The sequence below is a fragment of the Cydia pomonella genome, chromosome 1, assembly GCF_033807575.1.
Source record: "Cydia pomonella isolate Wapato2018A chromosome 1, ilCydPomo1, whole genome shotgun sequence".
In the NCBI taxonomy this organism is placed as follows: Eukaryota; Metazoa; Arthropoda; class Insecta; order Lepidoptera; family Tortricidae; genus Cydia; species Cydia pomonella.
This window is the reverse complement of record NC_084703.1, coordinates 1,628,385-1,655,800: the sequence shown is the minus strand read 5'-3', so window position 1 is coordinate 1,655,800 and position 27,416 is coordinate 1,628,385. Positions and strand designations below refer to the sequence as shown.

General features: G+C 36.2%; 1 protein-coding gene across 4 annotated transcripts; it reads left to right on the top strand.

Annotated features, from left to right (window-relative positions):
* The first annotated feature begins 1,313 nt into the window (after positions 1-1,313).
* LOC133526351 (zinc finger protein 502-like) lies at positions 1,314-24,593 on the top strand. 4 transcript variants are annotated; one of them, XM_061862941.1, is made up of 2 exons: positions 1,314-1,843; positions 18,728-24,593. In XM_061862941.1, the coding sequence occupies exons 1-2, from the start codon at positions 1,804-1,806 to the stop codon at positions 19,312-19,314; spliced, it is 627 nt and encodes a 208-aa protein (XP_061718925.1). In that variant the 5' UTR covers positions 1,314-1,803; the 3' UTR covers positions 19,315-24,593. The 4 variants fall into 4 exon arrangements, with proteins under 4 accessions (XP_061718925.1, XP_061718948.1, XP_061718942.1 ...); XM_061862964.1 differs by lacking the exon at positions 1,314-1,843 and adding an exon at positions 12,489-13,414; XM_061862958.1 differs by lacking the exon at positions 1,314-1,843 and adding an exon at positions 12,490-13,321.
* The last annotated feature ends 2,823 nt before the right edge of the window (positions 24,594-27,416 follow it).

Sequence of the window (27,416 nt, the reverse complement as noted above, 5' to 3'; positions counted from 1 at the left end):
ATCTTTGGAGGAGGCCTTCACCTGCGGAGGGGTTCTTGCACTTTAAATACTATTGGTCTAAAAAAAAAAAAAGAAAAGTTAATGTTATTCATAAATCTAGATTTAATATTTTTTTTTAGCTATGGCAAAATGTATAGTCTTAGTTTGCAGGAAATAAAAGGCTTTTTATTTATTTATTTATTTTATTTTATATATGCACAAAATATAAATATTAGCAGTTATCGTCTCAAAAAGTTGCCTGGGGCATCGTCCCAAAGACTTGCTGCATTTCCCCGTTTAATCGCCAGACCCAGCCGCTGAGCGAAATATTCCCCCGCACGAAGGTCGCCGGGCACCTAGCAAACGTCTATCTATAGTAAACACCCCTATAATCTGACGACCGGTCTGGCCTAGTGGGTAGTGACCCTGCCTATGAAGCCGATGGTCCCGGGTTCAAATCCTGGTAAGGGCATTTATTCGTGTGATGAGCATGGATATTTGTTCCTGAGTCATGGGTGTTTTCTATGTATTTAAGTATTTATAAATATTTATATATTATATATATCGTTGTCTAAGTACCCTCAACACAAGCCTTATTGAGCTTACTGTGGGACTTAGTCAATTTGTGTAATAATGTCCTATAATATTTATTATTATTTATTTATAATGGAACAGGCACCAGTAATGACAAATCCTGTAAAATAATATTTACCATCAGTTTTTAATCGCTGGTATTTTACCATAAACAAAAGCCAAAGAGCTGCTTAAGTTTAATTTTTCATTGATATTGGTTATTTTGAAAATGAATGTCGCCATACATCCCATGGCTGGAGCAAAAAACCACAGTTTTTTTTTTTTTATCCCCTAGATTTGCGGATGCTAGGTTGCGTGACAATTGTGCACATAGCGAATATATTATGCTGAAGCGACCGACATCAAAATCAAAGTGATTTGTTAAGATTTGGTTAGCGGAAACCGTATTCTCCCGAAATGCAATTTCATAGAAAAATTATCGTCATTTCGTTAGATTCAAAAAGCTATTCTCCCCTCTTAAGTTTAGGTTCTAAGTAATTTTGGTGTAATTTTCAACTAAGTCAAAGATATAGACGTAGATTACATCTAAATCGGTTCAGCGGCTATTGATGCCCCGTGCAATCTTCCACCTCCCTTTTCACACCCTTAAGGGATGGTTTTCGGGATATCTTCTTTCCCGAAGCTCATACTATCTCTATACAAAATTTTAACCAAATTGGTTCAGCGGTTGAAGCGTGAAGAGGAATTAAAAAAAAAAAAAAATATTTAATTTTTTTGCTTAAGAATCTTGTCATTATGGTACCATTCAGCAATTTAAATACAAAAACTCCGTGGATCTAGAGGATAAGTAAATGTATAAATCCGGGTCACTCACGATTTAAGTCGAAAATTTCTCGTCACTATTTTTTCACTTCCACATGTTCTGATCATTCTAATAGTAATACATTTTAGTATTTAATACATTTTATCAAGATTCTCTGGTAAAATTATTGATATTTAAGAAAAGCCACCTACGCCAAAATGCGCGGGAAAAATCCCATCCTCCATCTCAAGGCGCATAATAATAATCGCACAAGTAGGCGTGTGTCGGAGCGATTATAGGTGCGTCTGGAGCAGCTGCGTAGTCGCGAGCCACCCCCGTTCTCACGATAGCCACGCTTAAGTATTATTTATTATTTCTTACCCCAATGACGTCTCTGATTTGAGCTAACGGTACTCATTCCGTCTTCGGAACCCGCACGCGCTGCATCTCCCGGTGCGCATAGACACAAGTTTTTTTTTTGTGCAGTGATGGCAGTCGCCGGAAATTTCCAAATGATGGATGTGAGCGGTGAGTGTTTTTGTTTTTTTTTTTGCACTTTGCGATGTTGTTTGCCAGTGGCATAGGTTTTAAGGAGAATTTTAGTGATTAATTATGTTAATTTAATTGCAGTGCGATTTAAAGATAAGTGCAAAAAATCTTTTAGTGTTTTTAATTGCTGTAGCGCGTGTAAATTATTTTTAACTGTCTTTAAAATTAAGAAATTTTTTATTTTTCTCAAAGGCCAAAATATTTACTTTTTTAAATTGATTACTACAGTCCCACGAGTTTTAATAACCCTATTTCAATAAGTGTTTATAAAAATGTTGTACTAAGTCGTTAACACAATATAAAATACCTTCTTCATTGAAAGCGATTTTTCGTAAAAATTGCAATTTAAGTTTCAAATAATCTAGTTTTGCTATTCGTCAATGTGTGTTTATAATATATAACTGTCCTATGATTTATAATAAATATATTTATTTCATAATGTTAAATTACAATATAAATTATTTTAGGCTAATCTTTATGAATTTATATTACGATTCTCAACTATTTATTATTAGAAATGCCAATACAAATAATCATCTTAAAATATCAATAACTTCATAAATTCTTCTGTTTTGCGGGTAGGCCTTTTGCGCCGGCGCGGCGTTCATATTTGCGTATTTTTTTTACTTGCAAAGTAACATGTCAACATATATTATGATAATAATATTAAAAAAAAAATAGGTAATGATAATTCAAAATTTTTTGAAGCGGTACTTCGCATATTTTGTGGAAATACGACTTTCTTTCTTCCTTTTTTTTCTTCTTCCTATCTTTTTTTTTACTAATGTGGTGCTGTTTGTAGATGGTTTTTCAATAAACGATTTTCTATTCTATTCTTTGCGTGCCTTTGCAAATTATAGAAAGAATACCAACACGATAATTTGGATAAATGCTGCAACGTGTTTTAGCGCCATAAAATAACTTTGATATATTACACAAAAAAATAAAACAACTGATAAAAATCAAGTTAAATTCAGTCATCAACGATTGGGGTCCCCAATACGTAGGCAAACCTAATTCTAATAATTAAAATACCTAGGTATATTACTTTCTTAAATAGAAGAGTAATATTAAATACTATTAATAGTATTTAATATTACTCTTCTATTTAAGAAATCAAATTATATTAATAATAGGAATATTATACAGTAATAAGTAATCCAGTTTCCATATGTGAATGAAACTAGCCTTTTTTACCAAATTTAATATTTTTACTATACAAAAAAATATATATGTAAAATAAATTGCACTGTAATCTTATTAGAATGGCATTTGTTTTCTAGTATTAAAACAAGCCTTAATTATCTACTTTAAGTCAAAAAGGAAAATGGTAAATGTACTTTAATAAGTCATAAATTAATAATAGTAACTATTATGTTTTGGAGAGGACACTGACTTCTGTAATACAGGTTTTTACCTAGTTCAGAAGTCAGGGACTTCCACACTAAAATGTACTTCTCTTAATGACAATAAAATTTATTTTATTATTTATTTACTTTACAATACAAATTTAAACTATTGCCGAATACCATTTTAATTTTTAATTAAAATAAACCGCCATACATTCCGATTCTCAACTCAAATTTCGCGCGGCGAACAAATTCGCGGGTAATGAAGTTTCATAGTATAATATTAATGGCGCGGGCGCCGAATATTTTAACTTACCTGTTACTTATATTTTACTTGTATATCAATAATTTATAACTAAAGATAGGTTATATTTTATATTTCAAAACGCTTACCTTGTGACAAATTGTACAAGTTGCCTTTAGTCGCACCTGGGCAAGCGAGAGATGTGCACGCGCTTACGAGCTCCCGCTCATCCGAAAGAGACAAGCTCATGTTTAACAACGTGTATGACAAAGATGGATGGAATGCGAAAATTAATCAAAAAATAATAGATTAGTTCGTAGGCATAGAAATAAACATGGAAGTATTTTTGTGCTCCTTATGTACGAGTAGAACCTATCTATAGTATAGTTATATAATATCATTGTTGTATATGTAATCTAACGTATTGTTAGACTAATTGATTTATAAAAAAATATATACTCTGTCAAACACACTTGTCAGTCAGTCAGAACCAGGAAAATTATACTCATCCCTTTCTTTTGGGTGCTAGTACAAGCGGTAGACAAAGACATTATGATACTCTCTGTTATTATTTTAAACTTTATTGCACATACAAAAGAGTACAACAGGCGGACTTAATGCCACTAGGCATTCTCTACCAGTCAACCATAAGGCAAAACAGAAAAACTTCAAGAGGGGTGCAGTGAGGATTAAACAAAAAACCGTAACTTTTGAACGAAATAAAATTTCTAAATAAATACTATAATATGTTTAATGCTCTGTTGATGATGTGACGGTCTTTCCACCGCGATACAACCGGCTGACGGTTTTTATTTATTTAAAATAGCATCTTTTAACTATTTTAGCGTCCAATGTTTTTCTTTCTCTGTATGTTCTTCTTTTTCCAAATGTAATGTGTTGTGGCGTTAAATAAATGTATTTTCTTTCTTTCTTTCTTCTTCAATCGGGAGGCGATGACTGAAAAAAAAATTGTTATACATGTTCATGTCATCAAGTGACGGTCTTTCCACCGCGGTACAATCGGCCGACTATTTTTTTGGAAAGATAAAGATAAAGATAGTTTATTATTCAAGTAGGCATATTACAATGCGCTTATGAACGTCAAATAAAGCTACACCGGCTCTAACCCTACACCTCTGACCCGAGAAGATTTAAATCCCCCGTCTCTCTCGGCGAGACACATCTTTTCAAAACATTACATCTTTATAATTAACATGCATGAAATAAGACAAATAAAATACAATTTAGATTACTATAGAAATCATGCAATTACATACAGTAACTACTTTTCTTTATAGAAAATTGCAAAAAAAAATATATGTATGTTTATTATAAATTAATTATAGCATCTGAACTCTCATCTGACAAAGTATCAGCTATGAAGTCGATGTGGGCCCCGGTTCGAATCCCGGTAAGGGCATGTGAAGGGTGGTGTGATGAGCACGGGTATTTGTTCGTGAGTCATGGGTGTTTTCTATGTATATAAGTATGTAATTAATTTAAGTATGTATATCTTCGCCTATAGGGCAAGTTTTGCTTAGTTTAGGGCTAGGCCGATCTGTACCCCTAGTGTAAATAAATTCGATTTTGAAACGTGACGTACGCGTTTGCGTTTAGTCTCATTTTGTATTGGATTTAGAAAGAGCGCGCCAAGCGGGACGTTTTGGAAACTCAAAATCCTATACAAAATGAGACTTAACGCAAACGCGTTCGTCACGTTATGATGTCGATAAAATTTACACTAGGGGTACTGTCCCCAAATTTTTCCTTTTACTTTGCAATAAACCATAGTCGGGTTAACTTTTTCAATTCTTTCGCTTGTTTACCTACAAATGTGTTGAAGTCTAGTTAAAGATCCCACTTTGTCGCTTACCATAAGGATGAGATTTGCTTGAATATTCATACAAATAACCAGTCAAATCGTCCTTATGGCAAGCGACTATAGTCTGTTCTTTTATTCCGTAGACTAAAATGACAACCACAAATGTCAAACGCAGAAACAATGTGACCAGCTTAAAACAAATCTTTGATTTCGGTTTGTGAATAACCGATGTATATTAAAATGATTTTAGATTCAAAATAAACAATTAATGAAATCTACTCACTACATGATAGGAAGTAAATAATAAATAAAATCTACTCACTACTAATCCATTCAAACATTTAAAAATTGCATTATGAGCTTTGAGGTGACTGTTAATCTTACAATAAAATCGCTTTTAAATATTAGAAATATTGTGTTTAGACCTGGATACAAACTTTCTAAATGCTTCAAAATGGTGTTACATGCCTATATAAGTAACTCCCAATAATTTATTTTCGGTTAGTACCGGTTGTAGCACATCACTATGTATAAGACGTAAAAAACCAGCAACACATGAAATGTCATTTTTTTTTTAATATACTACGTCGGTGGCAAACAAGCATACGGCCCGCCTGATGGTAAGCAGTATCCGTAGCCTATGTACGCCTGCAACTCCAGAGGAGTTACATGCGCGTTGCCGACCCTAACCCCCTCCCATCCCTCGTTGAGCTCTTGCAACCTTACTCACCGGCAGGAACACAACACTATGAGTAGGGTCTAGTGTTATTTGGCTGCGATTTTCTGTAAGGTGGAGGTACTTCCCCAGTTGGGCTCTGCTCTAGATCTGGAATGACATCCGCTGTGCTGTGCCCTACCACACAGAGCGAGATGACATTCACAATGCCCATACCTCTCTTGTGGACGTAGTTTAAGGACGTACCCGGGTCCGGGTCCGGGTTATTTTAGTCTATATAGGGCTCATTTCCACGCTGCGAGAACTCGCATGCGAGTTTCATTACATTGCGGTATTTGATCGGTCGCCGAATTAATTGTAACCTCAATAGTCCGCAATGTAACTAAGTTCGCGTGCCGTCTAAATCGGCCCTATGGGATAAAAAAATAGACTATAAGTGGAAGTTTTTGCTCGGAAACGACACAAATAGCCTATTTGAAATAGGTTTTATATTTCTAGACCTTTCCTTAAAGTACTTACTTTAAAAATGCTATCCCGTTGCCTCTGTCACAAAGATTTGAATAAGTTATTCATTTTGCAAGCCGCATAATATCTCGCCAGTTCTACAAAGTCTTAAGTACAACGAATTCGAATAGGAAATGCGTCGTTTTAAATGTGACGACTTAAACTAGGTCGTAGGCAGATGTTCTGACAACACGATTTCTAGTTCCTAACCGATTTTGAAAAATGGATTTTGAATTGGACTGCGCTGCCTTGGTTGTGCCTCTCCGCTGTATAGGATAGATGACATTTATTTATTTAGTACCTGGGCGACCGAGCTTAGCTCGGTTATAACTATTTATTGTAATATGGTGGTGTATAGGTGATAATCTTAACTACATTTTTTACTAAATTAAACTTGTCTAAAACAATAAAAATTAAAAAATTATATATAAACTTGAACATATAAAAAAAAAAAAGTTAGTCACCGGGCGAGATTCGAACCCGTAACACTCGTTTAGCAGTCCGCGTCTTAACCCGCTGGACCAGACGGACAGTGGCCGGCAACACGAAATTAGCGACCATATTCTGCCTCGTAAGAAAAACGCATGAAAACTCGAAAACACGCGTTTTCCCAAACATATGACTAATCTAGATCAATTGTTTACCCCCAAAAACCCCCATATACCAAATTTCAGGAAAATCGTTATAGCCGTTTCCGAGATCCCGGAAAAAAAAAAAAAAAAATATATATATATATATATATATACAAGAATTGCTCGTTTAAAGGTATAAGATTAATGCTATCAATCGAACAGGTTTTTAGGATCAAATGTCTATCCCATTGCATTAAAGCAATACAAAAGTCAGAAATTATAGTCAAAGTCCGACAGTCACTTCACGCGAAACGCTCCCAACAAAACGATAAGTGAACGTGACGTCACGGTCACTGAGAGCCCATCTTGAAGTATGGAACACAGGAAAATTGCGATATTGTTGGTGAAATTTTGCGTTTATGTATAGGTGATTAAATAGGTCATACTTAGGGCTGCCATCTCGAATTTAGCCAAACCCGGACAAAGATTAAAAAAAAACCCGGACATAAATCGCATTTTTTCCCCGGACGAGTCCGAAAATAATATTTTTAAAAAACAACACCTTTAATTTTACATGTAGTTTTAATGTGCTTCATGAAAAGGACACTTCTTGACACCCCCCCCCCCCCCCCGGGCGGCCTCCAAACTAGGACAAATCCGGAAAAAACCCGGACGGATGGCAGCCCTAGTCATACTGAGCAACTTTTACTACGAGACCAAAACCTGAAAAAAAATCCCTGTTTCATACATTTTGGCTTATGACTTATATATTCAGCCAAATTATTGGTGATAATTAACACTCGGTATAGTTGCAATATTATCTTTGTATGGATAGAATGTAAGGTATCGAATGGTACCCTTATTTTGAACCTTTTTGGAAGTTAAAGAAGTTTAAATTTTTATACTGTCAGGTCCTTGTATTTTTTAGGGTTCCGTACCCAAACTGGACCCTATTTCTAAGACTCCGCCGTCCGTCCGTCCGTCCGTCTGTCACCAGGCAGTATCTCATGAACCGTGATAGCTAGACAGTTGAAATTTTCACAGATGTATTTCTGTTGCCGCTATAACAACAAATACTAAAAACAGAATGAACATATTTTTTTTGCCGTTTTTATAAATAATGGTACGGAACCCTTCGTGCGCGAGTCCGACTCGCACTTGCCCGGTTTTTTGGCGTACATACCGAAACCCTGAGTCGGAAACCAGTCGCCAGTCTAAGGGAGGTCGAATCCAAGAAAGTACCAGTATTAACATTTATTTATCTTGGAACGGTTGTATTTACGGTAGTGTCCGACCGAATTCCCGTTACAGGTTTCGACATAAAAATATTTTGGCTAAAGGTTCGGTAACGGCTGAAACCAGAGCAAATCCAAACCCTCCGTTTCGGTGCGTTCGGCACCACAGAAAACCGCCTGGTTGGTCTGTGTTCGGTACAGTTCGTCCGCGAGTGGGTAGGTAATCAATTTATTAGTCTGGAGTTAAGTAACTGTAGGTGGTCGATCAACCTTTCTTATCGCTGTCATGGTTACGGTCAACCAGGTCACTTAAAAGCTTAAAACCCTGGCATTATAAAACAAAAAATAATTTATTCGCAGAAAAAGGGTAGTTTGCATTTCATGTCTCGTACAACGTTTTACAGTACATATGGCCCTTTAAATGTTCGATACAGCAACGTAATATGCTAATTTTCGCACTAGTGTGGTAAAGTAGCACCATATGTACTGTAAAGATAGTTATTTGTTTTACAAGGGGGCAAAGTTGTTGTTTAACCGCTCATGCTAATATTGATACCAGGGGGCCTACCGGGAAAATCGAAATTCGCAAATTGCGGGGATCTTTCTCTTTTACTCTTACTAAGACGTAATTAGCATGACAGAGAAAAATGCCCGCAATTGACGAACTTCGATTTTCGCGGTAGGCCTCCTGAGCAAGAGAAAGATTCCAAAATCGTTAGTATGAATGCAGAACCTTTACTTTCCTTGAATGAAGCATGAAACTTGGCACAGTGGTTCCTTATATCAAAGTAAGCCGATTGAGATCGGGAGCCCTCGGGAGCTCACCCTCTGGGGCTCGAGAGTACCACGAACGTAGCCAGTTTCAAGAGGGTTTCAAGACTTTCAAGGCACGCACATCACTCCGTATAATTCATAATTTATCACTCCGTATAATTCATAATTTATCACTCCGTATAATTCATAATTTATCACTCCGTATAATTCATAATTTATCACTCCGTATAATTCATAAAATCATTTTCTCAAACATGCAATGAAATATAATAATGCTGCGAAGTATGACGTTTCAGGTGCGGCTAGGATAAGAGGTCGTTAATGGAATTTCGTACAAATCTAGCAGGCCTAGGCCGGGAAAGTCCTCTTTTTTAATTTCCATTCCAAATACATTTGTGGCACAGGCATCATGACATTCAGTTATAAAAAACTAAGCAACATTTGCTTTCTGGTTCACTATGACATTCTGCCACTATGCGTATAAAAAAAAAATCTTTCAAAATAAAACTTTGTTTATTTCATTGCATGTTTGAGAAAAGCACTATCCACCTCGGCGGGAAATATGGGGTTGCCCGCCTCAGACCTATCCGTCTATATGTCTTCGGCCAGCAACCCCTTTCGTCCCGGCCTCTGTAGTAATGTACTATAACAGATGTGTCCCCCCCCCCCCCCCCCCCGTAACTTCTAAAATAACAGAATGATAAAACTAAAAAAAAAATATAATATACATTACCATGCAAACTTCCACCGAAAATTGGTTTGAACGAGATCTAGTAAGTAGTTTTTATTATACGTCCTAAATGGTACGGACCCTTCATGGGCGAGTCCGACTCGCACTTGGCCGCTTTGTTTTTTTATGTTTTTGTCTAAGCTCGCTCTCCCATATATTTTTAAAAAAGGTCATACAATTTTATGGCAGTTATAAGCCATAATGGGTCATCTACGGTAGCATTTTTAGGGTTCCGTAGCCAAATGGCAAAAAACGGAACCCTTATAGATTCGTCATGTCCGTCTGTCTGTCCGATTCTGTCACAGCCACTTTTTTCCGAAACTATAAGAGCTGTACTGTTCAAACTTAGTAAGTGGATGTACTTATTCTACGAACCGCATTAAGATTTTCACACAAAAATAGAAAAAAAACAATAAATTTTGGGGGTTCCCCATACTTAGAACTGAAACTCAAAAAATCTCTTTTCATCAAACCCATACGTGTGGGGTATCTATGGATAGGTCTTCAAAAATGATATTGAGGTTTCTAATATCATTTTTTTCTAAAATGAATAGTTTGCGCGAGAGACACTTCCAAAGTGGTAAAATGTGTGTCCCCCCCCCCCGTAACTTCTAAAATAACAGAATGAAAAATCTAAAGAAAATATATGATATACATTGCCATGTAAACTTCCACCGAAAATTGGTTTGAACGAGATCTAGTAAGTAGTTTTTTTTTAATACGTCATGAAATTAAAAAAAAAAATTTTTTTTCATCATACCCATACGTGTGGGGTATCTATGGATAGGTCTTCAAAAATGATATTAAGATTTCTAATATCATTTTTTTCTAAACTAAATAGTTTGCGCGAGAGAACCTTCCAAAGTGAAAAAAAAGTGTGTCCCCCCCCCCTGTAACTTCTAAAATAACAGAATGAAAAATCTAAAAAAAATATATGATATACATTGCCATGTAAACTTCCACCGAAAATTGGTTTGAACGAGATCTAGTAAGTAGTTTTTTTTTAATACGTCATGAAATTAAAAAAAAAAAAAATATTTCATCATACCCATACGTGTGGGGTATCTGTGGATAGGTCTTCAAAAATGATATTAAGGTTTCTAATATCATTTTTTTCTAAACTGAATAGTTTGCGCGAGAGAACCTTCCAAAGTGAAAAAAAGTGTGTCCCCCCCCCTGTAACTTCTAAAATAACAGAATGAAAAATCTAAAAAAAATATATAATATACATTACCATGGAAACTTCCACCGAAAATTGGTTTGAACGAGATCTAGTAAGTAGTTTTTTTTTAATACGTCATAAAATTTTAAAAAATTTTTTTTCATTAAACATATACGTGTGGGGTATCTATGAATAGGTCTTCAAAAATGATATTTAGGTTCCTAATATCATTTTTTTCTAAACTGAATAGTTTGCGCGAGAGACACTTCCAAAGTGGTAAAATGTGTGTCCAAAGTGGGAAAATGTTGAACAAGATCTTATAAGAAGATTTTTTTTAATACGTCTTAAATTGTACGGAACCCTTCATGCGCGAGTCCGACTCGCACTTGGCCGCTTTTTTTTAATACTACGTCGGTGGCAAACAAGCATACGGCCCGCCTGATGGTAAGCAGTCTCCGTAGCCTATGTACGCCTGCCACTCCAGAGGAGTTACATGCGCGTTGCCGACCCTAAAGTTTAGGGTTTAGGGCCTAAACCCGCCCCCCCTCGTTGAGCTCTGGCAACCTTACTCACCGGCAGGAACACAACATTATGAGTAGGGTCTATTGTTATTTGGCTGCTGTTTTCTGTAAGGTGGAGGTACCTCCCCAGTTGGGCTCTGCTCTAGATCTGGAAAGTTCCTGCAATCTTAAAATATTTAAAAAATCCCTGACATCATTTTCAAACAACATTCCTAAAATACAAATCATCACCCAACAAATTGTATCTAAGAATAGGCAATATAAGTTATATTTTCAACAAATAAACATTTTCATTGCGTGACCTCTAAATGGCTCATTCCAGAAACTTTCAGTACCACCCACGTATTATCATTTAGTACATAATTTCTTCTAAGAAACTATGCTAATTATTATGGGCTTAGCAGGCGGGACCGAATAACAACAACAAAAATCTGACATGCCTGTCGGGTTATGCTCCGTTAGGGTTCCGTAGTTACCATTCTGTCAGAACAGAGGGCCTACCGCGAACCACGTTCGACGGGTTGCCTCCCTGTCACACTTAATTATTACTCATTATTAAGATGTTTATATTAAAAATTAAATATTAAAATCACGACTTATAAAAATCAAAATAATTATTAATAGAGTAGAAGCATTCTTGTATGAGCCATTTTTAGGGTTCCGTAGCCAAATGGCAAAAAACGGAACCCTTATAGATTCGTCATGTCCGTCTGTCTGTCCGATTATGTCACAGCCACTTTTTTTCCGAAACTATAAGAGCTATACTGTTCAAACTTGGTAAGTAGATGTATTCTATGAACCGCATTAAGATTTTTACACAAAAATAGAAAAAAAAAAAAACAATAAATCTTGGGGGTTCCCCATACTTAGAACTGAAACTCAAAAAATCTTTTTTCATCAAACCCATACGTGTGGGGTATCTATGGATAGGTCTTCAAAAATGATATTTAGCTTCCTAATATAATTTTTTTCTAAATTGAATAGTTTGCGCCAGAGACACTTCCAAAGTGAAAAAAATGTGTCCCCCCCCTGTAACTTCTAAAATAATAGAATGAAAAATCTAAAAAAAATATATGATATACATTACCATGCAAACTTCTACCGCAAATTGGTTTGAACGAGATCTAGTAAGTAGTTTTTTTAATACGTCATATATGGTACGAAACCCGTCATGGGCGAGTCCGACTCGCACTTGGCCGCTTTATTTTAGTCTAGATTTAAATAAGTTAAGTGGCAATTGGTAAAGTCATCATGCAATTGATTGTAAATACTAACTGACATACAATAAGCCTTTTTCCGTTTTGGTTTGGTGATCCTAAACAAATTAAATAAAATAATAATAATAATGTTGAATATCCAGAGACGAAAAAGATGGCTAAGTTTGTATGAAAAGGTGATTTAGCGTGGGCCCACTTTCGTATGTTAGCTGTTAATTAACTTTTCCCACTACGCGGCGCCTCTATCGCTCACACAACCATCACATTTTTTTTCGCACCATCGTCGTCCAGGGACTTAAGTAAGTATAAACTGTAAATCAAAATCACTTGCCGAACGCAAGCAAAATTAAACCGTAGCCAGTACAAAAGCGCTCTCAGACCACACATAATTACTTCGAAACAAAGGGTCACTCTTGACTGGCTATAAAAAAAAACCGCATTCACTCTCGCCTATTTCCACTCCCGCGCACGCGACACAGGTGCAGCTGCATCAGTTGCGTCCCGACCGTCGCTCGGGGCAGACGTGCTGCTAGTAGGGGGCCGCGTGCGCGGGGGCGGCGGTACCGGTCTTGCGACCTGACGACCTTATCCACTCACTTCTGAACGTGAAGTTGCAACTAGGAGTATTTTCGTGGGAAACGCTGTTTTGAAGTGAGTTTTAAGTTTTTTTGGTCGTGAAATAGTTGTTTGTAAAGTGTGGATGAGGATTCCTTTCGCCAATCTGACGTGCATCTTTAAGTTGAAGTTTGTTTATTATTAAACACGCTTGAATTGAATACGGTGCAAAGCTTAAGTTGAATGGTTCTACATTACAAGTACCTATTACAGATTAGCAAGACTTTATTATGTTAAAGCGTTATGTGAAAAGTAATGCATATAACCAGGTTATGTTGTGCATATATCCAACACTTAGTTACCTAAAACGTTTGAAAAACGAATCCTTGTACGGGATTTCGAATTACACCCTATACTCATCAAAATCGGGTAAACAGTATTAAAGCTTCTACAACAAAGGTAGGTAATCTCATTTTAAATAATTGCTGGCTAACTAGGAAAAATTAAGTCAATCGATCGACCAAATGCCGCAATGTATTTCAAATCACATAACGACACAAACTTTTGTGCTATACAGAAGAGGGCCTACCGCTAAAATCTTGCATCTCTATCACTCTTGCATATTCAACCGATAATTATACGAAAGAAGTATAAAGAAGAAGACTTAGAAATTCTAAGTATGTAGTAGGTGGTTTTCTGGGCCATAACATCAACCCCTCACCCCCTGTCACCTTTTGGCCTTGTCATAGTTATGCAAAAATAGGGAATGAGTCGGACCCACGGACTTATCATTTTATCTCCATGGTCGGACCAAGAACATTCTACAGCAATTTTTGTCATTTTAAACGTCAAACTTTTATGAAATTATGACGTTTAAATAACACTTCCACGTCTGTGGTATAAAAATCGCTGCAGAGTTATCTTGGTTTTAGTGTAGTACGGAAATCTTGTTCAGACTCAGAGGGCCTACCGCGAACCACGTTCGACGTGTTGCCTCTCTGTCACACTTGTAAATTCGTACGTATGTAGGCGTCCTGGGCAACACTACACACCCGGAAAATCAAAGTTGGTAAATTTTGAGCAACTATCTCTGTCACCCTAATTACGCCTTAATTGGAGTAAAAGAGGCAGATGCCCGAATTTAGCGAACTTTGGTGGGTCGGTGTTGGGCCTTAGACGACAAATATAATTTATTTATTAAATCATACAATGTGTAACATGGTATCGATTCATAATTAACAAAACAATTAATAAGTGTACGTATTTTTGTATTTTACGTTTATATTCATATTATAAATGACCTAACTTAAGATTAAGACTTACGATAAACATAGAAATAACCATCATTAGGTACTTGTTAATAATTTCTAATTGGTAGCGTTGCGCCTTCGATCGGCGTTTGATGTTTTTGCAGCGTATATGCTTATTTATTGTTATTTTATTTAATCAAAATATTATTAGGTTTTAATAAAAAAAAATGGCGAAATAATATTAATTTTAACATAAGAATACTTATCATTGTAAGTTTCGTGAATATTTTCCTATGTATAATAAAACATTTTATTTAATAATTATCGACAAGTAGTTTACAGAATAATATATCTAAACTAACTTATTAAAACGCATAAAATACAAAAAAGAATATAAGTAAAGTAAAGAAACATATCTAATTACATATATTTACAAATAAAAAACGGGGGCTAGCTCGTCGCCCGATGGTAGGGTGCCCAGAAGGCTGGTGGCATTACCGCGCTGTATGGCGATGCCAATTCGCTGGGCAAGGAAAGAACCAGCCCTCTGGTCACCCGTAGCATCAATGAGACGCTTCGCCAGCTCTCTGAAAATACAATGGTCTCCTGGTCCCCAGCCCCAGGGTCATTTATTGTATAATAAATGTAAATTAAAAATAAATGTTATAGAAATCAGGCGGTAAAATTCGATTTATTTAACCAAAATTAAGAAGAGAGTGAGTAAAAATTGCCCTTTCTGTGGTTTAGATTTTTTTTATACTACGTCGGTGGCAAACAAGCATACGGCCTGCCTGATGGTAAGCAGTATCCGTAGCCTATGTACGCCTGCAACTCCAGGAGTTACATGCGCGTTGCTGACCCTAACCCCCTCCCACCCTCGTTGAGCTCTGGCAACCTTACTCACCGGCAGGAACACAACACTATGAGTAGGGTCTAGTGTTATTTGGCTGCGATTTTCTGTAAGGTGGAGGTACTTCCCCAGTTGGGCTCTGCTGTAGATCTGGAATGACATCCGCTGTGCTGTGCCCTACCACACAGAGCGAGATGACATTCACAATGCCCATACCTCTCTTGTGGACGTAGTTTAAGGACATACCCGGGTTCAAAAGATTAGATTGTTAGATCAGCCTACTTTGTATTTAAATAAAAACGAATATCTTGAGAGTAAGAACTTGAGAGTAAACCTACGAAGAAATGTGTTAGTTTCATTAATTTTCTCATTCATTGTCATACTCGTTGTTAAACAGGAGCTTGTCTTTTTTTGTCTCTTTCGGTGAGAGTGAGCTCGTAAGCACGTGCACATTTCTCGCGTACCCAGGCAACTAAAGGCGACTTGTACGATATGTCACAAGGTAAGCGCTTCAATTTTGGAAGGCCTATAACATATCTTGAGTTATAATGGATCATTGTTGTGTGGTATGGTCAAAAATTTAAGCTTCGAATTTTGGTAATTCTGTATAGTGCGGAAAAAATCGTTCTCAAAACATAATCGGACAGACAGACGGACATGACGAATCTATAAGGGTCCCGTTTTTTGCCATTTGGCTACGGAACCCTAAAAAAGTGCAAAATAATTGACTGAAAAACTTCAAGATACTTATAGTACCAACACAGACAAGAAGTTAAAGTAGGTATAACTGCTAAAATAAAATCGAAAGTCCCAACCCTTCCTTTAATCTTTGCTGTAGTTGGGTAAAATCATAGGCATTTGACTACACTATGAAAACTGGATTTAAATTCAAATTATAAAAGATACAGAAAAACATTCACATTAGTCATGGTCAAAAATCCCCCACAAAAGCGCGCGCCTTTAAAAAAAATGTCTACGAGGACTCAATGCCAAACAGGAACTTAGGGCTGAATCCTAGCTTCTTAGTCGCTTTTATGTACCAAACCGGATCAAAAATGTTTGAAATGACATTATCCTTTGTGTAAACCCTCCGCAGGAGACCCATAGTAACATTTATTACAAAGCAGACCCCTCCTTACCTGAGTCAAAGAAAAAAATGTCCCACGCCTCATAACCCAAGGGGGATCTTTGGCATCCGATTGGTCCATAAAATTAACCAATGAGAAGCTTAGGATAGCAACGGGCACCGAAAAGGTGCAATGTAATCATGTGTTTGTTCGGTAAATAGTGCAAAAAGTACACCTGCCGAATTTGGCGACATCTATCTCGTGGCAGAAAAAACTATTGTGTTTTTTGTGGTTATTTGCATGCTATACGGAAATATTCCTGAACAACCTACGTATTTACCGTGAAACGTTATTTTCATGAGCTTTATAAAAAGAAGTTTAATATTTTGACGACCGGTTTGGCCTAGTGGGTAGTGACCCTGCCTACGAAGCTGATGGTCCCGGTTCAAATCCTGGTAAGGGTATGTATTTGTGTGATGAGCATGGATATTTGTTCCTGAGTCATGGGTGTTTTCTATGTATTTAAGTATTTATAAATATTTATATACTTATTATATATATCGTTGTCTAAAGTACCCTCAACACAAGCCTTATTGAGCTTACTGTGGGACTCAGTCAATTTGTGTAATAATGTCCTATAATATTTATTTATTTATTATATCCTTTCTAAAAAGAAAACTTGAAGCATATTGTACGACAAGCATTACCCTGACCAAAGATAATTTGAAATAGAGGTTGAGTGTCAAAGAAAATTTTGTAGCCACAGTAAATTTACTGCCATCTTTCGACACATGATTAAAACTTTCAGAACGCCATTTGACTTTGATCCTTATTTTTTCGTTGATATGCAAAGGGCAAAGAGTGGCCGTGACTTAGTACTAACGAGGAAAGGTACCCAACTGTCCTGTTCCGATTTGATTTATTAGCTGCGTTTTTTTTTAGCTGCCCAAACTCAACCTATTGGGAGAAATTGTCCTCCAAAGTACTAAAAAATTACTAAATCTTCTAACTAATATAGAAAGTGATGCTCAAGCAACTTGTTAGTTAATGGCTGGTTTGAGTATATGTTTGAGAGCAGGAAAAAATAATGAGCACGTGTTTTGTTATATCGGCTGAAACTCATTTTTTCCTAAAAAAATCGACATTCGAAGTTTTATAATATCTTATCGCTAAAGATACACATAAAGACGGGTGTTTTTAGGAAAACATAGGAGTTAGAAGATTTAGCAATTTTTTAGTACTTTGGAGGACAATTTCTCCCAATAGGTTGAGTTTGGGCAGCTAAAAAAAAATACTTGTCCGTTATTTTGGACTACTCTATAACATATAATATAAATCAAATCGGAACCGGATAGTTGGGTACCTTTCCTTGTTAGTAGGTATATTAAATGATGACCCACTCTAGAACGGTCCGGGCCGAGGCGTCCGACTCTTCGTTTTCTATAGAAAGCATCAGGGGATCACCGATCATCACTCATCATGAGAAACGAAGTGCTGGATGCCTCGGGCCGGACCCGGCCTGTTTTAGCGTGAGCTATCCTTAATAGTTCTAATAAGAATCTACATCAATTAACATTAAATTCATTGTATCATAATAATATCGATATGGTTGAACATAATACAAGATTCGTACCTGTCTGCTGACACCGACTGATGCGAAGCATTGATATTCAAAGATGTAGAAATTAATGAATAATTCATTCGTTGTTATACAAGCAGTACTTAAGTATTTTTTTCCTATTAGGTACTTATCTTGAAAAGTTTTTGAAATCGGTCTTACTATGGTTACGGTTTTACAATAGTTTCAGATCATAATTTCCACGAAAAGAAAATAAGGGTCCAAATGATCACGTTTTCACGGGGCCCTTTACTTAATACAATCGCACCAAGTTTGAGCATAGACTAATTTAAACTACTTAGTCCTGTAAAAGTAGGTACCTGAGTCTTAATTCTTTTCGTTCTTACTTTTTGTCCCCAATAAATATGACGGAGTGTAGCTTTTTGTTTGAGATGAAATTTAGTTTTTAATATTTCTCATGGTAAATGACAGCTAAAAAGACATGCAATAGCACTCGTCTTTTGTATTTATTTGATAAAATACAGAAATACAAGCGTGACAAAGTCGTCCAAATCCAAAACAAGACAACGAAAAGAATTTCGACACGGGCAGTACCTAAGATAACAGATGCAACGAAAAGTTGCATGTTCATTTCCTTGCATTATTAAAGTTTCGTTTGGCATTTTCTATAGGATATAGGCCGTCAGGAAACAAACCCAGCCATCGATTCCCCATCTGGAAAGACTCGATGCTCATTCTATTGTCTTTTGCCCGCAGGCTGGACAGCGTTCACCCCAGATGCTCTAGCAGCCAACATGTGCACCACCAGCGTGAGTGAAGCTCCGCGCAGCCCGCGCCACCTGCACAAGCGGCGGCGCCTCTCCCGTCTCCTCGACAAGCTCTCCATCCAGCTACAGAACAACAACCACTACCCGCAGTGGGAGAAGATGCCCGAAGATGTACCTCTAGACTTATCAGTTAAATCCAAATCGCCTCCAGCTTATTCTTGCGACGCTTGCGGGCAGACGTTCACAGTACACGACCGATTAGCGAAGCACGTAGCGTCCAGACATCGGAATAGAGTGCCGGAGAGCGAGCGTGCGTATGAGTGCGAAATTTGCGAACGTCGCTTCGCACGCTCGGACATGCTGACGCGCCACGCTCGACTCCACACCGGGCATAAGCCTTACACTTGTCCTGCTTGCGGCCAAGTGTTCTCCAGGTCTGATCATCTGGCGACGCATCATAGGACACATACAGGAGAGAAGCCCTACAAGTGCTCGGCGTGCCCGTACGCGGCGTGCCGCCGAGATATGATCACGCGCCACATGAGGACACACACGCGGCGACCGCAGCCCGCCTAGCTGTGGGACTGGACCTTGCTGGTCCCAATAATAGAGTGAAGTTCCAAACCAGAGACGTTTTAGAACGTATTGAGTGCATTTAACTTTTCGTTTTGTTTTGCCTATTTATAGAAGAGTCATTCCAGCTAAATCTGCGCCGACAAAATGTGCCAACGCCACTACAATAATATCATATATGTATAACTTTATAATTATATGTTCATATTTATTTCATTACCTACGAGTGAATCTGTTTTTGTTAAATCATTGGCGCCACTATTCGATGCCATATTTTTAGAGGACTTTGAAGTACATATATGGTTGTAGCTTGACCAGTCGGTGCAGTTAGCTTAAATTTACAGTCAAATAATTTAATGGCTGTACCATTTTGTACTTTGTCACAGTGACATACAATATGAAAGTCGCTAGATCCCTCATACTAATGTTACTGTGACAAGGTATTAAATGGTACTGAAAATTAATTCCTTGTCTGTACTCTAATAACTTTAAATAAGTATGTTTGATTTAAAGTCAGCATTATTGTAGATTAGCCTGAAATGTGAGTAAGGAATATCGCATTGCGTTTAAGAAAGCTTATGTAGTTGTTTGAAACATTTGACGATAGGTGTAGTGTGATATATTAAATATATTAAAACTGTCGCTAATGTATTTTAAGTCGCAGTTAAGTCGAGCTACATTTGACTTAAAATACGTGAGTGACCCATTTTAATATACACCGTGTTTTTTTAATTCCGTTAACTTCAGGGTATGGGTAAGTACGTTTAAAGAAACTAAATGGCATAGTTAATTAAAAAAAAAACTTAATATTTATGTAAAAAGTTTTTAATGTTGCATATAGCATTTAATCAAACAATTGAAAACTGTGACATATCAATGTCATTTCGAACATCGATCGTCCGAGATAGTAAGTACGTTTAGTAGCAAATGTATAAACTAGTACTAAACAGTAATCAATATGTAAACAGGCGCTAAGGCAAGTGTATACTCTCATAAGATCCTTATAAGATAATAAATTATTTAATTGAGTTAATTAGAATAGCGGTGTCTTTGAGAAAGATTGTAAATAAAAGCTCAGGAATGCACCCTTGAAATACCGGAAGTCAATAAAACACGGTGTATATTTAAAATGTCTGTGCATCAAGTAAGTATTGTTAACGGACAAAAGTACTGTTGTTTACAGATCTAAGCTTAAATGATATCGCTTTTCTAGGTATTAAGAACATAGTATGTTATCAAAGTGCATAATTGAAATGTTCCTTTGAGACTGTACGACAATAATGTTTGAAACATAGATATTTTGTACGTACAAACCTTGTATTACTACTTGTATTAGTAATAATAATAAATCCGTTTATTTAAGACAGAATAGGTCCAATCGCATAACAATGTTAATTTTTTTTTTAATAGTATTGACATTTTGAAATATTTTTCCTTTAAAGCACATTAACGGTTTGTTTATTAACTAAAACTATTTACTCAGATCCGTAAATATTTAGGCCATACTGAGTACTATGGGACGAACCCCGAAACAACGAAATAATATTAGGCTATTTCGTACATTTTGGCTGGTATGACGTTGATATTTTCTATGGGATAGTAATTTTTTTTTCGATATTTCGTGCTTGGTCCCATAGTAAAGGTACTCAGTATGGCTTGAGTACATTTACGGGTTTGAGTAAATGGTTTTAGTTAATACTGTGTTCCCTAATAAGATGGATTTGGTTAAAATCCTGAAAAAGTACTTTATTATTTCTTGAGTAAAATTGCGTTGTTTTTTTTTTCAAACATTGAGTCATTTAGGGTCCTAGCTTAATTGGTTATCTATAGTTACGCTATAATGTCCAATTTAGCTAGATCCCTAAATGAGTCATGAATCAAGGAGCGTGACTGTACTCATAAACCGAGATAAATAAATATTTTTAAACAAGTATTTGGGGTAAATATGTTTAAAACATTTATAAAATGTTTACGCTGTGACTGTACAAATTCAATTTGAGAGTTATATTAATAAAAAGTTCCAATTTCAAAAGCGAAGATGGCTTAGATTAAGGATTAACTAGGTAAGTTTTATATGAATGAGTAAAGAGATACTTCTGTCTCATAATGTTTTCTATGCTTATTGTTTTTACATTTACATTTAATGTAAATATGTTATTTAATACATATGGCTGTATTTTGCAGAAATAGTTGTTTGTTAGAATAAAGTTTCCATAGATCGTGTCTTTCACGCAGACGCCTACCTTGACTCTCATTGTCATGTTATTAAAGGATAGATTTGACAAACCTGCGCGTCTTCGTGAATGACGCGAACTATATATGTGATGATGAAAAAGGTATTGTATAGAATATTATAATTTCTTAAAGCTCACTTGATTGAATCATGGAGGAGATGGGAGGAGACGTACGGGAACCATGTAAAGTCAGGCCAAGATAAGTTGGCAGCAATTTTGGTAGCCCAGACACTAAGTGTTATATGGAATTATGACGGTTACTTAACACTTGCACAGACTGGGCTATCGAAATCGCTGCTAACTTACTTTGGTCTGAATCTAACAGCATGGTTGTAACTAGTAATTCAGCGGAGTGGAGAAGACCAATGCTATTGTGGGTCATCCATTAATTACGTCACACGTTTCCGGGGGAGGGGATCGGGGGGGTTTGTGACGTCACTTTACCTACAACGGTAACCGTTTATTATTTACATTTAAATTATGAGTTCTTGTGACGAAAATCGTTTTTACAAGCTTTCTATTAACATGCAATGTACCTATGTATCATCATCATTCTCCTGGCGCATTCCCGATTTGGGGTCGGCCCTCCTGATACATGATCGCCACTTGTCGCGATCTTTAGTCATTGCTGGCGTTAGGCCTAGCTCCGTCATGTCCTTGGAGATGGTTCTAGACGTTCTAGTCCAGTTGGTTGGCGGGTGGCCTCTGCCTCTCTTGCCCTCGTCTATATCCATATATTTTGACGACCAGTCTGGCCTAGTTGGTAGTGACCCTGCCTATGAAGCCGATGGTCCCGGGTTCAAATCCTGGTAAGGGCATTTATTTGTGTGATGAGCACGGATATTTGTTCCTGAGTCTTGGGTGTTTTCTATGTATTTAAGTATTTATACATATTTATTTTATATATTATATATATCGTTGTCTGAGTACCCACAACACAAGCCTTCTTGAGCTTACTGTGGGGCTTAGTCAATTTGTGTAATAATGTCTTATAATATAATAAAAAAAATATATATATCCATCACTCGTCTCGTCATGTGGTGTTCGTTTCCGCGCATTACATGACCTATGTATGTACGGGTCAAATCTTGCAAGTTATATTTGACCCACTTCCCGGTTACCGATAAAGATGAATATTTGCATAGTCGGGTGACAATGTAAGAATATGGTGCCATAGAGTTGATCTGATGATGGAGATAGGAGGTGGCTGAAGGATAGGAACAACGCAACTTAATTGTGTTTGGGGTTTTTAGAATTGTCTCGATGAGTATTAGTTGCCTGTAGAAAGAAAAGTACAGTCAGCGATAAAAGCTTGTACCAAAAATGATTATACGTGTAATTTTCTTTCCTAATTGGTTTTGTGTTATAAAATTACTAATAGTAACAATCCAAATTAAAAGGGACCTTACGTTAGCAGCGACCGCCTTAAGGTCCCTTTTAATAAGGATTGTCACATATATTTCTTTTATTTTATTTTTTTTTAATTAAATTAATAATATCTAATTAGTATTGCCGATTCGTGTCAAAAATGTGACGTCACACCAGGGGGGAAGCTTGCAAATCGTGACCAAGTGTGACATGGAGGAGGGGAGAGGTCAAAAAATCAAGAAATTTGTGTGATGTAATTAATGGACCCCTTGGTTGATTCTTTAGTAGATTAAAATAGTGATTTAACTGTGGATGGAAATTTCATGTATACAAGGAGGTCCAGAAATACGTCGACATATATTTTTTCGCGGCACAATGTTAATAATTTTAACAAGTGTGTGCGTTTTAAATATTAAAAGGAAGGAATTGGTTAATTCAAAAGTAATACGTTTTTTTAGTTAAATTATTGTTGTTTCTCTTATTAGTGACATTGTGTAAAAAAAACACAAGTCAAGTAAGAAAAATAATTCTAATAATTATTATGTTAACGTATTTTGGGCCACACTGTAGTGAGTAAAAGCATACGAGGCCTACGTTTAAGTTTAGTATTGTTTTTTTTTTTATTATTAAGTTGTTTTTATTTGAGTGCTGGTTGATTTTTTATTGGTTAATAATTTCACGTTCAAATATCGTTGCGGGAACGATTATAAAAGTTATTTTTCACAAACTTTTATACATTTTACTGTATTGTTCGTGTTATTTCAGAATGTAGTTTTAAAATGAGAGCGTAATTTCGATTGTATGGCGGCGCCTAGGTTTGTGCGACTTGAGACGAAAACGCCTTATACATTGTCCTCATTTTCCTCTCTGGTTGTTAACATTATTGAAAATATTTGACACAATTTTTTGTATATAAACCACAGCTATGCTCCTACGTTTGACCTTTTTTTTAATAGCCTATTTTGTGTCCCACTGTTGGGCAAAGGCCTCCCCTTTTTTCCGCCACTCATCACGGTCATCCCGCCATCTCTTTTTTGGTCTGCCTCTGCCCCGGCTAATCTGCGGTGTCCATTCGGTAGCCAATTTGGCCCACCGATCCGGGTGCATACGGCAGACGTGTCCTGCCCAACCCCACTTAAGCTTAGCGGCCTTAACACCAACATCTATGATACCAGTTCTGGAGCGCAGTTCGGTGTTCCTAACTCGAACGTTTGACCTTATTCGAAATATTTATTATAATTAGTGTTTAATGCTTCTATTAAACATTTTTTAAGAAATCTGTTTTTCGCACCTAGTTTTTTAAATAATCGAAAAAAGTAAACAAAAAATATTTTTCAATGTCAATATCGAGAGAGAAAAATGGGAGCTACGTTTGTGTGGAGAAGTGGCCCTTTCCTCTACACAATCGTGCCGCAACAAGTGTAATTTGAGTTGAATGAATATTTAATAAAAGTTATAAACTTGTATAATTCATCCTATTTTCATCTGTGTTAGTACTGTTAGTGTTACTGCTTTATTCTGTCTTTAGTGTTATCGAGTGGATATTGTTTTTTTTAATTATGAAAGTTGTGCCAAATCACTAATTAGAAACTTGGAACTACGTATAACAACGATGCGACGTTATACCGCAAAAAATGATGTTTCAACATGTTATATTATTTTAATAAAATTTAAAATATATTCTGTTATTTTTATTTATAAATTTCCAAATAATACCTAGAACTTTTAAATATATTTTTCTTTATTTCATATGAATTTTGTTAAATTGAATATTATTAAAGTTAAGTTTTTTCTAGCTCCCTCGCTTGACTTAGGACCGAGAACTCCGAGAACTCCTGAGTTCTACGAATAATAGAGCAAGAGCTATCGTTTGAAACCAAATATAATGTCTGTGCCTTGTTAAATGACATCAGCATAACACGTGTGAAGTTAGCATATCATTGTATTAAAAAATAATTAATAATTGTAAAGAATGGTCTCAGAGATGTCTTTTTTGTGTCAGGAACTGTTTGTTATCACGTGACAAGGCAATACAATTTTTTTTATTCCATTTGTAACTAAATGATATGCTAGTGTGTAAAGTTAGCATATCACTTGGTAAAAATCCATAGTATTTGTTTTTATGATATAAACGCCAGAACTATTGATATAAAGTATCAGGAACTCTAGAACTATGCTGCATGCTAATAGAACTCCAATAAAAACGTGATCTGCTAGACTTTGATATGCCAACTTCACAGACATGATTTTTAGCGATGCAGAATATACCTGTATATATTTATCACTAGCTTTTCGGTGAAGGGAAAACATCGTGATTCGTGAGGAAACGTGCATATGAGTACATCTGCTAAGAAATTCAAAGATGTATGTGAAGTCCCTAATCCGGATTGGGCTAACGTGGGGACTATAGCCCAAGCCTTCTCGCGCATGAGAGGAGGCCTGTGCCCAGCAGTGGGACGTATATATTATTATTAATTATTAATAGTTGTCAAGTGAAACTATTTTTAACAAGATTTTATTTACTTTCACCTGACCGTTGTCTGTTTGTAATCAAATCTTGCAAGTTAAATTTGACCCACTTACCGGTTTCCGATGAAGCTGAAAATTTGTATACATATGTAAGTCGGGTGACAATGCAATATTATGGTACCATCGAGATGATTTGATGATGGAGACAGGAGGTGGCCATAGGAACTCTGTGATAAAACAACGTAACCTAATTATGTTTGGGGTTTTTAGAATTGTCTCGATGAGTACAGAGAGAAAGAAAAGTACAGTCAGCGATAAAAGCTTGTACCAAAAATGAAATTTTTGCCACAAACTTATTTCCTGTCTTCTTGTCATTTATTAACAAAATGATGTTATACAGTATATATTTTATTATGTACTTTTTAGCTGAGATTGCTTCCAAGTTCAGTCAAATATTAACATTAAAAAAAAATGTTTCAAGATACAGTCCAATATTTATCAGATGTCCTGGCACACGGTGTATATTTGTATAAACTACGAGAATATGAAAGAAATAGATTATACAAAAGACGTATTTCATACTATGTGCTCACTCGTTAACGACAGCTCAGATGTCTTTCACACCCTCAGATCATAAAAGTTCCCACCAATCTTATACCTAGTACGTAATTTGATCATTGTTTTACTCGGTGTAAGTTGGTATTATTCATAAGTAATATGATAACAGTGTAATTAGTATCTAATAATAAATAAACAATATTTCTACCTATATACGTCCCACTGCTGTGGGATTTGGGCTATAGTTACGGTTGCCATACGTCCCGTATATTGAAGGGTCGCGTCCCGTATGTGTACCTGTCCCGTATACCGATACCGCTGTAGAATGCTTAGAGAAATGGTCACAATCATCTTGGCAACTCTAAATAGCTATAGTCCCCACGTTGGCCCAAATACCCATGTTTTTGTACGTTCAGAGTAGGGTGACCAGATCTGATTTTCGGTTTTACGGAAAAATTACATTGAAAATACGGAGTTCAAGATTAAAATACGCGACAGGCCGTTTTTTTATTATTATAAATCAACATCTTTTATTGCACAAATTTGGAATAAACAATCAACCTATACAAATGAAAGACTTTAGAAAACATTAAATATTTAAAAACACAACAATTTTAGAATTGTATCCCAATAAATTCTTTTAGATTATAAAAACATGTTAAACTACTTTTAGGGGACCTGTAATGACCATATTTTTGTAAATATTGAATTTAAAATATCTTTTGACACACGTCACGTGACCAAACTCGAAACGTCTTTGAAGATTCTGCTGACGTCACAACTCTCGGATTGACACTGTTGACAGTTAGGCGATAAACAACAAATGACAAATGTCAGTTGACAGCTCGTATCTTCTACGCGTGTATGTAGTTATGTGTCAAACCGTAAACTGTGACGTCACACAATTTTCAAAGAGCGTTTTGGGCGCGAAAGCATCCGTCAAATTATATTTTGTTAATTTAACATATTTAAAGCAATTTTTAGTATAAAAATCGAATTTTAGGGCAACTTTCAGTTAATATAAAACGCAATACAAGCGTTTCAAAAAATTGGAAACAACCCTATTTGTATCACGCAAAATCTACTATAACTTGGCCAAACCCATCTTGTCAGTAGAAAAAGGCGGCAAAGGCCGTAGCTGAATAAGGAAACAACATCTGCCCTTGAGCTACGTTTGCTTGATTTTTTTTTATACAGTGTACTCATATCTAGTACACATCACACACAAAAAAAATCAAAGTGGTTCCGTAGTAAAACGACATTAAAGTAAAAATTAAACTGTTTTTTTTTTCCTCCTAAAGTCATAGATATTTTTTGGCGATTTTCAGGTATATAGTTCGACTGTTAAAGAGGTGTATGTGATTAAAAAAAGAACTACCATATATTTATGACATAAATCACTTAATCAAATTTTCATTACAAAAAAAGTATTCAAACGGGACCGATCGCTCTAAATAAAATTAATCTAGCCTTTGC

What these genes read in the sequence shown, in the direction of transcription:
- LOC133526351 (XM_061862941.1), top strand. Translation starts at nt 1,804, where the DNA reads ATGGCAGTCGCCGGAAATTTCCAAATGATGGATGTGAGCG. An exon ending in CCAAATGATGGATGTGAGCG is followed by an intron (nt 1,844 to 18,727) that starts GTGAGTGTTTTT and finishes TTTTGCCCGCAG; the next exon opens with GCTGGACAGCGTTCACCCCA.